Below are 13,377 nucleotides of genomic sequence, written 5' to 3' on the forward strand. Positions count from 1 at the left end.
CAGGTGTCTAGTTGCTGTGTAGAGATACCCATAAAGGTCTGCAGTGCTTTAACTCAATCTTTCCATACTACTGTACCCCTTTCAGGAGTCTGATTTGTCTTGTGTACCCCAAGTTTCACCTCACTTAAAAACTACTTGCTTACAAAATCAGACATAAAAATACAAAAATGTTACAGCACGCTATTAGAATATAACATAAGAACGGCCATACTTGGTCAGACCAAAGGTCCATCTAGCCCAGTATCCTATCTTCCGACAGTGGCCAATGCCAGGTGCTTCAGAGGGAATGAACAGAACAGGTAATCATCAAGTGATCCATCCCGTCGCCCATTCCCAGCTTCTGGCAAACAGAGGCTAGGGACACCATCCCTGCCCATCTTGGCTAGTACAACCCCCTAATCCCATTCCCATCCCACCCTGCAATACCCACTCCCAGCCATTCCTGCATTGTTTCTTGCATTTTTATGCTGTTCCCACCTGCAAAAACCTTAGATCCTGCAAATCCAGCAAGAGAGAGAGAGATTCTCCCATGTTACTTCAAAATAAAACAAAACAAAAAAAAAAACCCATCAGTTAATATATCTATCTATCTATATAAATGGAATTCAGACACAATTTTTATGGTAAACTGACAAGAGATTTGGTGTTTTCCCACAAATTACAGCAGTTTAGTTTTTTTTGCCCACTCAAACCCGCCCGCAAAAAAGTACATTTTACTCGCTCCCACTATTATGGTAGTGGGTCCTGTGGGACCCGTGGTATCCCAGTCCCACTGCAGAGTTCTAACATACAGATACTGCTGGCCAAAAGACTCTGAACTTGAGTGTGTGAGGCACATGTGCACTGTTAGTGGAACGTGCATACGGACAAGAACTCGAAGGAGAATTAGTAGTTAACTGATCTATACCAAATGAGTAATGGTTTTAACAACAGCTCAAATGAACCATTCTGAACAAACACCTGGAGCCACATATAGAACTGGCCCATGATTTGGATATCTCTGACCAGCACTGAGATTGGAGGGGGAGCATTCCACCCAGCAGTGGAACCTCATGGTCTAATTTGCATTCCCATTCTGGAAGGCTGAGGCCCTGCAAAGTGTAAGACCACCCAGGACCCCAGTGGCAGCACAATGTGCTGTGCCTATGAAAACCTAGGTTTGGTAGCAGGTACAGCTTTATGAATCATGGGTCAGAGGGCTCAGAGTACAGTGCAGAGATGAAGTACTCAGTTCCTGGAAGATGTGGTTGACAATTTCTACCTGCCTAAATTCTGCAGCCCCTCCTCCCTTCCTGAATCCTGGAGCAGTATAAAAACAGGCTTTTGAGGGGGTCTGTTAACTTGTTCTCTTGGACAACACAAAGTATTCAGTATTACAGTGACTCAGTGTGGAAAGTAAAGCCTGGACTTACTGATCTTCATTTCTGAAGACTCCCCAAACCACACTAATAGAGATACAAAACACAGCCAGAAGCAACATCCGGACCTGCGGACGCTTGTGAAAATAAGGCAAGTTGTTGTCAGGGATTCTGAAAGTGGAAAAGATACCATGTAAACATTAACAGACAAAGGGAATATTCAGGGTACTTTAGGTAAAGCTTTGAACAACATATAGGCATACTGGAAAACAACCACTCCTACCTGCTCCTGATTTTTGGCACAATTACCCTTTTTCAGTTTAACATTTTAATTATGCAGCAACAATCCAAGTCTAACTCTGACCTAACACCCAAGGGAACCATCACATACTCTAAGACTTCATGAAACACATTTTTTACTTTAAAAAGTACGCAAATGGTCAAATACCTGCACTTCCCCAATGGGAATCTTCTTACAAAGGGAGACAGACAACTGTAGAGACCAATGGAGGCAGCCAGGCAGAAAATCCCTATAATAACATAGACTGAAAGAGTAAAATTAATAAGTGATGGTAGGATACCAGACACTGTCCCTCACATCTCAACCATGTGGCTCTCCATATCCCCAAACTGGAGAAAAGAAAACCATATTAAAAAGTGTATTAAAAGCCATCATTGCGATCTAGTGGGATTATTCAGGTAAATGAAAAGTTACTTGTTCATGCAACACAACAGCCAGTGGTGAGGCAGGGAAGAGGTTGTTTACAGTTTTATAGATAAAAGATTAAACTCCCAAGGGGATTCTGAAGTATTACTGTTTGCACCCAAGGTCTCTTACTACTCAAATATTGTTGAAATCTATCTAGCTCATCCTCTATTAGTTGCCCATTTGTTCTTACGCAATAGACTTTGTTGCATGCAGTTATTAATAGACAAGAAGCTGTATCTTGCAAATATTTAGCTGTCTGTCATTAAATTACACCAAAAAATGGACAGCTTTTTACCACTTTACTGGTCACATATTCATCTGGTCACTATGTGGGGTTTTGTTAATCAGTTTTATTAATATGTTGATAAAACAGGATTTCCTTATTCCATTCCTTACATAAAGATGGGGCATACAAACATATCGCTCTACAAAGCCTTTAATGGTTATTAGCTGGAGCTCATTTCAGTGCATTAAACTTTCAAGCTACATTTCCAGGTCCCTTTCTGAAGTGATCATATAATTTAACAGTAACTTTCTGAATTACATGATAAGTGTATTATGTATAAAATCTGATGCTGCTTTTCATGTTTTAACAACATTAAAATAACTAACAGAAATCAGATTATACATTTCAATTACACAGACTTCTCCAGACAAGACCAAGAGCATGGGGCTCTGAATTCCACATATAAGTGGGGATTCATAGATTTTAAGGCCAAAAAGGACCATTATGATCCTCTAGTCTAAATGCTTCCATAACACCAGCAATACCTGCATCAAGCCTAGAACTCGTGGTTAAGCTAGAGCAGATATTTTGGAACCCTGATTAAAAACTTCAAGCAATGGGGAATCCACCACGTCCCTATCAAAATTGTTCCAATTACCATGTTTCAAAATCATGCCTTATTTCTTTCCTAAATCTATTTAGCTTCAGCTTCCAGGCACTGGATTTTGTTCTGCTTTTGTCTGCTACATTAAAGAGCTCTCTACTATCAGAAATCTTGTCCCTTGGTAGGTATTTATAGACTGTGATCAAATCATCTCTTAAGCCTCTCTTTGATAAGCTAAATAAATAGAGCTTCTTAAGTTTTTAATTGAGGATGGATAATGTGGCTTCTTAAATTTAATCTCTAGGATACTAGTAGATCAGACTTGGCACATGATGATCCTTGGAAAGCTTGTATTGACGAGGAGGATGTGTAAACACCGCAGTGGTTCTTTTTCCATCTCTGTTTCTAGGATTATTATGAAAGTAGGAAGTTCCAGTGCTTCCTTAAGATCATATCTGAAGAGCCAGTCACCTCTCACTGAGGTGCTAGAAGTACTCCAAGGGAATTCTATGCTAAAAAATTAAAATTTGGAACCAAAAAAATTAAACATTATATGCACAATATTTTAAAATTATGCAAACAAATTTTATTTGTTAATAAATAAATAAATAAATAAATAAATGTAGATCTCCAGCATGGTAGTGGGAAGTTGTAGAGAGGTGGGAGATCACCCTGCAGCCCTTTCTCCTTCCTCCTCAGGACATGAACTTGAGGCTGCATCTGACCCTGACACAGTGCAAGGGCTGGGCCTACTCCAGAAACACCCTGGGGTCCTGCCCCTCTGTGCCCGGCAGGATTCAAGCATGGAGGGGCTTAGTGTGGGGGATCCAGGTGTGTGTTGAGAGGGTTCTGTGTGGGGCAATCTGGGTGCAGGTGTCTCAGTAGGGGGTCTGGGTGTAGATCTGGATGCACAGGGGCTCACTGCACAGTTCTAGATGCAGAAGCAATGGGACTCTGTAGGAGGTCCAGGTGAAGGTAGTCAGGGCTCAGTAGGGGGGGTCTGGGTGTGAGGGGATGGGGCTCAGAGGGGGGTCTGGGTGTGGAAGGCTCAGCAGTGGGGGTCCATGTGCTGGGGGAGTGGGGCTTGGTGGGGTGGGGGCCAGGTGCAACTGGTTGGGGCTCAGTGGGGTGGGGGGCTCGTTGAGGTGGTCCAGGTACGGGGGGGGGGGGGGGGGACTCGTCAGGGTGGGATGCTCAGCAGGGGGCAGTCTGGGTGCAGAGGTGGGGCTCGGCGGGGGGGAGATGAGGGGGTCTGGGTGTGGGGGACTCCAGATGCACAGGGGTTGGACAGATGGGGGCGCAACTCCCTGAACAGTGACTCCTCTCCCCATGACTGAGGAGCAATGGGGGGCAGGAAGAGTGTGTGTGTGTCTGTCTGTCTGTCTGCAGCCAGGAGAGGTTTCTGGAGGTGGGTCTGACCTAGCCCTGGCCACAGCCCCTCGTGCAGGAGAAGAGGAAGTCCCATCCTTCTTGCCCCCAGCCCAGCTGGGACTAGCAGCTGAGCCCAGCGCATGGTAGGAGCATGGTGTCCCCAGCCCTCCACCCCCCGTGATTTACCTCTCTGCCAGCTACTCTGGGAGCCTGAAACAACACACCCACACTGCCAGGGAGGAGTGTGTGACTGCTTTTGCAGCTTTCCTTGCTTCCCCATCAGAAAGTCGTTTGTGGGGAAGAAAAGAAATCTGCAGAGGACATTGAATTCTGGGTGCGTGTAGTGGTGCAGAATTCCCCCAGGAGCAAAGAAGAATGAAATGCAAGATTATATTTAAAAAACCTGCTGTTGCAAATGTCTTTGTTCTACATTTTGGGCTTAACTACTCCATAATGTTCCTTTAGAGGAGAAAAAAACTCCCCTCTGGTTTTTGCTGGTGAGATAAAATTATTTAACACATCTACATCAGTGTATGTTCCTGAAAGGTTAACTAATATATAGTCTGCTTTTCAGCTCAGAAACACTGTAGCTCAAATCTTTTCTGACCATTGGATGGCATGGATTCAAAGCTGAAGACCATAGGGATGGAATAGCAAACACTGCTGAGGAAGAGACTACAGTAGCCATTAAACATTTTAATTCAGAGACTTATCTCGGACGTGCATTTCTGCTCTGAGAAGTGACTAGAAATGGCATATCAAGGTTTCATGTCTATTACACATCAATAAGATGAGTTTTTTTTTTTTTTTTTTTTTTACTTCTAATTGAGAAAAACCTGGTGTGTTTGTAAGACAAACAAACAAACAAACCTGGGATTTGAGAGTAATGGTTTCTTTTCTAGCTTGGGCATCACCACCAAAGATTTGGCTACCCAAATTCTGACACCAGTTACATCTGTGCAACACCATTCACTTCAACGGGGCTACAGAAGGATAACTGAAAACTGAATTTGGCCCCGCAATGGGAACTTCACTAACAGTCCTGTCGATGCACAAGCTAGACGGGAATCCAGTTCACCCTCAAAGAAATGTGCAAGTCCTTCAGAGCTACTAGAAGTAGTAAAAAGCATGTCTGTCACTAGAATAAGTAGATGAGACTCTAAACAAACAAAAGAATCTAACCGGTTTATGAACTGGTAGCCATTTTTACAATCACTTTTCAAACTAGGCATGCACTTTAAGGGATAATAGTCTGATAGTATAAAATAAGACAATTTTATAGAAATATAATAAAAAAAGCACCTAAGTGGTCATAGAAGAAATAAAGGAGGACCAGCATAGAGCAGCACATCACCACAAATACACAGATCATGATGGGAGTGACATCAACTGTTTCATCATCATGTTTTTCTGCCCCGTCATCTCGTTTGTGCTTCATGTATCGTCTGAAAGAGAGCAGCATGTCTATAATCAGATCCTGCAGTGAACAGACAAGGGCTCTAATCCTTCATGGTGCACGGCACAGGAAGAGGAGGCAATGGAAGGAAGATGATGAGAATGGGACGACACTTGTGCCTGCATGGAGCCCCACTGAAGTCAATGGAGCACCACTTTTTCTTCTTAGAAAAGGGAATATATAAAATTTCAGCAACGGGTCTCAATGAACCGAGTGTTTAAAATATTAAATATTTAATATTTTAAAATATGAAAAGATGCTCAACACATGCTGCAAAACATCCACATTTTAATCAACATTTGAGTAAAAATATTTTTTGTATTTCTTGCACTAAAATTATCATTGGGTGGATAAATAAATCCCTCCCTAAATGTAATTATACTAGTAAGAAAAAAAAAAAGTCATCGAAAATATTTTCTATGAACTGAAAAACACCAAGAAAAGCCTAAAGGAACCCTCACAGAGGCCCAGATAGGAAGACTAACATTTCAGCTGGATTCTTCTTTTTAATATTTTAAAAACATGCTCCAAATGTTTTCCTTGTAAACTGAGGCACCAAAATACCGTAAATTCAAATTATATGGAAGTAACTCCAAAGGCCATTGTTAGGCTTGCCCATACACCTATTTATCACTTTAGTGTTTTCCCATTTCAGATACACAGGCACAACCACCCCAACAGCTGGAGCGGTGCTGCTTTGGGCGTCTCTGAATCAGGTTTGCTAAGCATTCTTTGAATCATAACAGAACTCAAGAATATCTGCACAACATGGCACTCAATTTGCTCTACTTACTTTTTCACATCCCTGCTTCCTGCCCAATAGCCTCCAATTGCAACAGTGCCCACAGCCATTACAAAGATAATCACCATGTTATAGTCAAGAACAGGCTCATTTGGCGCATACATTGCCACCTTCACTGATCTGCCAAAACTCTGTAATGGAAACATGAAAATTACAAACTGTTTACCATTTAGCAACATGACCCACGTCCTCCAAGAGAACCATGATGCGATTTTCAAAACTGCTCTGCATTGACCCAGTTGCCTCAAAGCTAGAGGAACGCTGACTGCTTTTGAAAATTCCCATCCTTCATTTCTTCTTACTTAGCCTCCTTCTCCCCAAAAGTAAGATTCTCCAGAAAAGGAGTGGAGTAGCTAAGGATGGCTACATTTCTGAGAGAAGTTAACCTGCTGACCTTAAAGAGAACAAACTATTGGCAGAATCTCCTTAGATGCCATTAACTTGATGATGACAATCTTGTACCCACATAAAAGCTTCTATGCACATTCCCAAGGAAGAGAGGACCGAAAGCCCCTTTGATAAGAACTAGAAGAGGACTTTTGGTTTTTTGATGCAGTCGATAAGACACAAGGCCCAAAGCTATGCTGAGAGAGGTTATGTTATTTGTTTTTTTTTTACAAAAGCACTCTGAGGCCTTCTCTGCATAGGGGATTTATTTCACACCAAGCTGACATGCACTGGTATGGCTTACATAGTGCATGCCAACTAATAGTATGCATATGGGATGGCTATGCCCTCTTTCAATTCACATCATTGCATACATGTAGTGGGGTCTTGTTGTATACTAACCTTGTGGCATTCTGGGAAGATACCCATGATCCTCTGCTTCACTGCTAAGCAGTGTGTAATGTGGGATTTTTCTCATTGTGTGTTGCAGATGCATAGTGGAAGCCAGGAAGAAGCCAGTGGAATTCTGGGACTTGGCATCAAATTTAAAAAATCCTGTAATTGTGCTTTCTCCATCCCTTACTTCTTCTCTTTCTGGGCAGACTAGTGCCAGTTTCAAATTGCTGTCAGCCAGCATGGACCCGACAATGCACCATGGTGCTATGTTGGCAACCGTGAATACACAAGAGGCTGTTTGACTTTATTTGTGCTCTCAGAGCTGAGTGGGCTTGGTTCTGGACTTAACCTGCCACACTACCAAACAGATGATGTGGCTGCAGCGGCAGCAGCGGTGGAAAAAGGAGGATGAAGGAGACACTGAGCAACTGCTACTACAGGAGCTGTTCCTGGAGTAGTTTCACACAGAGTAGCACCATTTCTGGGCTCAGGAAACCAGAATCAACTGGAGGAAAAGGATCATTCTCCAGACCTGGGATGACCAGCAGTGATGAGAGAATTTCAGGATGGTGAAAGCAACATTTTTTGAGATATGTGCTGAACTGCTCTGGAGCTGCAGTGGCAGCATACCAACATTCAGCTCTCCATAGCTGTTGAGAAGCAGGTCACCCTTTCTGTCTGGAGGTTGGCCACCCCTGAACGTTACCAGTCCATAGTCAACCAATTTGGCATAGGGAGACCAATTGTTGAGGCCATTGTCATACAGGTGTGTGATGCCATGCCTAAGGTACTGTTGCACTGGTTATAAAGTCTGGTAATGCTTAGGAGATTACTGATGGCTTTGCATTCATGTGGCTCACAAATTGTACTGGGGCAATTGATGGGACTCATGTGCCTATCGCAGAGGTGGGCAAACCACGGGACAGTCCTGCCTGACCCTTGAGCTCCCAGACGGGGAGGCTAGCCCCAGGCCCCTCCCCTGCTGTCTCCCCTCCCCCGCAGCTTCAGCTCGCCATGCCGCCAGTGCTCTGGGAGGTGGGGCTGCGAGCTCCTGCCGGGCAGTGGGGCTGCAAGAGCTGCCGGCCTGCCCCAGTGCTCTAGACTGTGCGGTGGCATGGCTGGCTCCAGCCGGGCGGCATGGATGCCAGTCCTGGTGCTCTGAGCAGCATGGTAAGGGGGTGCGGAATGGGGGGTTGGATGGGTCCCCCACCAGCGCACAGTGCTTATAAACAGAAAGGGGTATTTCTCCATGGTGTTCCAAGGCCTGCGTGACCACCATGGCAGGTTCACAAACATAAATGCAGAGGCATCTGGAAAAGTCCATGAACATAGGTTCTTTTGGAACTCTCCCTGTTTACCTTAATGAATAAAGGAGACTATTACCCCAGGATCACTATGGACATTAATGGTATGGACATTGTTCTAGTTATCCTGGGAGACATGGCTTAACCTCGGATTCCCTGGATAAAGAAGCCATTCAGAGGCCACTTGGAAGAAGGAAGGAACTGTTTAACTATTGCCTCAGTAGCTGCAGAATGACAGTGGAATGTGTATTTGGCTGTCTGAAAAGAAGGTGGTGCTGTTTATGGGTAGGTTGAAAGTTGCAGAAAACAACTTGCCTAACTGCATGCTATATTTTGCACAACATTTATGAGCATAAGGGAGAAAGCCTTAACAAGGGGTGGGATGCTAGATGCAAAGACATGCTCAACAGTTTGAGCAGACAGCAAGGCATACATTAGAAAATGAAACATCAGGGCAATGGGATGCCTATTGCTCTTATCTTTAGTCTCAGGCCTGAAAATATGCAGCTATTATGGCGGGGGCGGGGGCGGGGGCAGAATGGATTGCATGCATTGCAGTCTCTTTTATGGGTGGCAGAAGTGGCACATTTGGCACTCCTCATTTTATGGTGTGTGTGCCTTTACACTTTCATAAAGGCCTACGACATGCAAAATTTAGATATTTTCTCTGTATTATGCATTGCAGATTCTTTATGAATTAATTTTAATGTTTTGTATTATTAAACCGTTTAGTATTTAGCAACCAGAAAAAACATAAAGCTTTAATTAAAACAACAATGAAACACAGCTTTCAAGTGACACCGTGCAGTGGAGAGCAGCACACAGCAAGGGGGGGATGGAGAGCAGGGCTCCAATTCACAGGCCTTGCCTCTGCTGCTGCTTCTCTCTTCCGGTGTTGCCTGCGGTGTAGCAGGGGCATTAGATAGGATTACCATACTTAACAAATAAAAAAAAAGAGGACCCTCCATGGGGTCCTGGCCCCGCCCATTTCCCACTCCCAGCCCCGCCCCAACCCGCCCTAACTCTGCCCCCTCCTCCCTCCCACTCCCAGACACGCGGAAAGGGCTGCCCGAGCGCTACCGGCTTCACGGTTTGCCGGGCAGCCCCCAGACCCTGCTCCCCCGGCCGGCGCTTCCCCAGTGCAGCTGGAGCCCGGGAGGGGAAGCGCCCAGCCGGGGGCGCAGGGTCTGGAGGCTGCCCAGCAAACCGTGAAGCCGGTAGCGCTTGGGCTTCGGGCAGCCCTCTTGCCTCCGGACCCTGCGCCCCGAGCCGGGCACTTCCCCTCCCAGGCTCCAGCGGCGCAGTGTCCGGAGGCATGGGGGCTGCCCGAGCGCTACCGGCTTCGGGCAGCCCCCATGCCTCCGGACCCTGCACCCCTGGCCGGGCACTTCCCCTCCCGGGCTCCGGTGGCGTAGGGTCCGTAGCGCTCGGCTCTTAAACAGAGCCGAAGAGTCGGGGAGGAGCAGAGCCGCCGCGGCCGGAGGCTCTGCTCCTCCCCTGACTCTTCGGCTCTGTTTAAGAACCGAGCTGCCCCAGCGCTACCGGCTTCGGGCAGCCCCCATGCCTCTGGACCCCGGAGTCCGGGAGGGGAAGTGCCCGGCCGGGGGTGCAGGGTCCGGAGGCATGGGGGCTGCCTGAAGCCCATAGCGCTCGGGCAGCTCGGCTCTTAAACAGAGCCGAAGAGTCAGGGGAGGAGCACAGCCGCCGCGGGAGGGGAAGTGCCTGGCCGGCATTTTCCCGGACATGTTCGGCATTTTGGCAATTCCCCCTGGACGGGGGTTTGAGTGCCGAAAAGCCGGACGTGTCCGGGAAAAACCGGACATATGCTAACCCTACATTAGATGGCTCAAAAGAGCTAGGCTCCCAAGTGCAATTGTCCTCACTCCCCTGAGTTTGGGCCAGGGAGGGGAATGGCGGGGGGGACCATGGCTGTGGGGGCTCAGTGGGGGAACATATGCTGGTGTTCCCAGAACCCTGTATTGTCCAGGGGCTGCAGAACATGGCCGGGTCCTGGTTAAGGGCACTGTATTGTCTGTGTGCCAGCTTGTAGCATGCACCACAGCAGAGTATTCTCTTTCTGTATTGTCTCCAGGAGTTGTCTCTGCATGTCTCTGGCCACTGCAACACTGTCTGTGGCTAGCTCCCTGTCATTTTCCCTCTCCAATCTAAAATACAACCTCCAATTCTCTGTTTACTTTTTTTGGAAGGGTTGGGGTGGAAACTCCTCAGCCATAGAAGATGATGGAGGCATGACTGCCTCATCCAGCAATGAAGATGAGATGGCAGTTTCAGGGGTGGCCTCCTCATCTGTCCTAGCCTCCTGTTCCTCAAATGTCTCCAATGTGGGGACTGGTTGGCGAGAGGGAGGTGCAAAACCTTGATCTCCCTAGGAGATGGTACTGGTGGTCTGGCAAACTGTTGTCGATAGGCCACCCAGCAGTCCCAATACGGTCATTGTGGTCCATATGGAAGGGAAGGTGGCATACAGGGTTGGTTATATCACCCTTGGTGATCAGTACTATCCTCCTTCTGACTAGCCGGAAAGGGATTCCTGAAGGGGTATGTTGGTGAATCCCTGACTGAAACAGAGGGGACCGAATGAGAGTCTTCTTCATCCTCCACATCATCCCATGTCGGGGCACCTGCTGAAAATGGATGCGTCTCCTACGGTGATGGAGGACAGTAACCCGGAGACCGGGGTCTTGATACTGAAAGGTGCTCGGTACCATAAAAAGCAGAGACTCTGGTTCATTTGATACCTAAAGATCCTTAGAGTATCAGAAGTCCTGAGGTACCGAGAAGGAATCCTGTACCAACATGGTGGCTGAGGCCACTGTCACTGAAGCCAACTGTTCCAACGATGAATGCACCTCAGCTGAAGGTGGGGCATTATTGTTTGTTCAGTGCTGAAGATGCCGAATGCACTGGTATTGGCAGTTGGATAGACTGCATCGGTACTGAAAACTGGGCCGGACACATAGGTACCAATGGCTGGGCCAAACTCGACATGCCCTACGCTTGCTCTCTTTGCTGGTAGAGGGTACCGGGGCCCTAACAGAGCCATGTCTTCTCCTTGGAAGAGTATCAGTGGAGGAGTCCTTGGCCTCAACGGTACTCTCTGAGACCACAGACTTGGTCCAGGACCTAGTCCTTTTTGGAGTGGGCTCTTTGGTGAGAGTCTCGATGTTCCTCTTTTGGGGAGTCTTCCCAGAAGCCTCCAAAGTCTTCACTTCCTTAGGGAAAGCCTGCCGTGAGGTAGAAGAGGCTCTGAATCTGTCTGGGGACAGATGTACAGGGATGTCTCCTAACCCGGTTCTGGTTGCAGGAAGCGTTCCATCATGAACAGTCTTAGCTTGATCTTCCTTGTCCTAGACTTGAGGGCCAAGCAGATGATGTACTTCTGGGAGATGTGGGACTCCCCCAAGCAATGGATGCACTTAGAGTGGCCATTGCTTACAGCTATAGCCTCTCAGCAGGAGAGGCAGTGTTTGAAGCCTAGCGAGCCGGCATGTCCTGCCAGGAAAACAAGTTTACCAGAGGGAAAAGGGAGAAGAGAACAAACAACCCCCTCACTACCTATACAATCAAACTAAACTCACAACTAACAACCACTACACTAAATACCTTAACACTCAGGAAAAATAGAAAGGCTGAAGCATGCTCAAGGTGGACACACTAAGGCTCCGTTTCCGGCCAATGCAGTTGAGAAGGAAGGTGGTTTGCCCATGCACCCCTATAAAGCTTCGGTGTCTGGCACAAAGAGGCTTAGGGTGCACGTGCGGGCCGAATGGACACTGATAGCTGAAAGCCTCCAACCAAGTACTCAAGAGGCGCATGTGCAGGTGAAGTGGAGCACCCATAGGGACACTACTTGAAGAACAGAAGTTAGCACAGCAGTACTGTCATAAACAGAGATCAAGGTAACATAAAATCCCTCCTGGGAAGCTTTACTAAATCGCTTTAGCTGTCTGGGGTTAAGAAGCTGAAATAACCTAGTTGGCACCTGACCAATGAGGAAAGAAGATACTTTCAACTCGGGGGCGGGGGGGATTGTTTGTGCTCTCTTTGTTGTTCCCTCTCTGGACAGAGAGAGAGACCAGGCAGGGACAACATCCCCTGAAAACATACCTGAAATGACCCATCTAAGATTACAAAAATTGTAAGTAAGGCAAGGAAATGCGTTAGATTATCTTTTGTTTTAGCTTGTGAATTTTCCCTATGCTAAGAGGTAGTTTTATTCCTGTTTTTGTAACTGTGAAGCTGACTCCAGAGGAGAGTCCTCTGCGTTTTAAATCTTTTTATTATCCTGTAAAGTTACCTTCCATCCTAATTTTGCAGGTGTGATTCTTTTACTCTTTATAAATAAAATTCTTCTTTTAAGAACCTGATTGATTTTTAGTGTCCTAAAGACAAAAGGTTTGGTCTGTGCTCACATTGCTAACCAATTGGTTGGTACATTATTCTCAAGCCTCCCCAGGAAAGGGGGTGAAGAGGCTTGGGGGGATATTTTGGGGGCCTAGGGATTCCAAGTGACCTTGCCCTGAATTTTTGTTTAAATGACTTGGTGGTGGCAGCAATACCATCCAAGGACAAGGAAAGGAATTTGTGCCTTGGGGAAGTTTTTAACCTAAACTGGTAGAATATAAACTCAGGGGGGTTTTCATGCGGGTCCCCACATCTGTACCTCAGAGTTCAGAGTGGGGAGGGAACCCTAACACATTGGCCCTTCTGGTCAGGTGACAACTAGGTTATTTGAGCTTCTTA

At 46.5% G+C, this 13,377-nt stretch overlaps 1 protein-coding gene across 2 annotated transcripts in view; it reads right to left on the reverse strand.

Moving 5' to 3' along the window:
- SPPL2B (signal peptide peptidase like 2B) overlaps window positions 1-13,377 on the reverse strand; it is a 118,473-nt gene that overhangs the window by 31,208 nt on the left and 73,888 nt on the right. For both annotated transcript variants that reach the window (XM_054013289.1, XM_054013290.1), the window contains exons 5-8: window positions 6,518-6,657; window positions 5,571-5,713; window positions 1,807-1,903; window positions 1,413-1,529 (exon numbers count right to left, since the gene is read on the reverse strand). In XM_054013289.1, the coding sequence (XP_053869264.1) occupies window positions 1,413-1,529; window positions 1,807-1,903; window positions 5,571-5,713; window positions 6,518-6,657 (497 nt within the window). The remainder of the gene's footprint in view (window positions 1-1,412; window positions 1,530-1,806; window positions 1,904-5,570; window positions 5,714-6,517; window positions 6,658-13,377) is intronic.

The sequence above is a fragment of the Malaclemys terrapin genome, chromosome 24 (genome assembly GCF_027887155.1).
Source record: "Malaclemys terrapin pileata isolate rMalTer1 chromosome 24, rMalTer1.hap1, whole genome shotgun sequence".
Lineage (NCBI taxonomy): Eukaryota > Metazoa > Chordata > Testudines > Emydidae > Malaclemys > Malaclemys terrapin.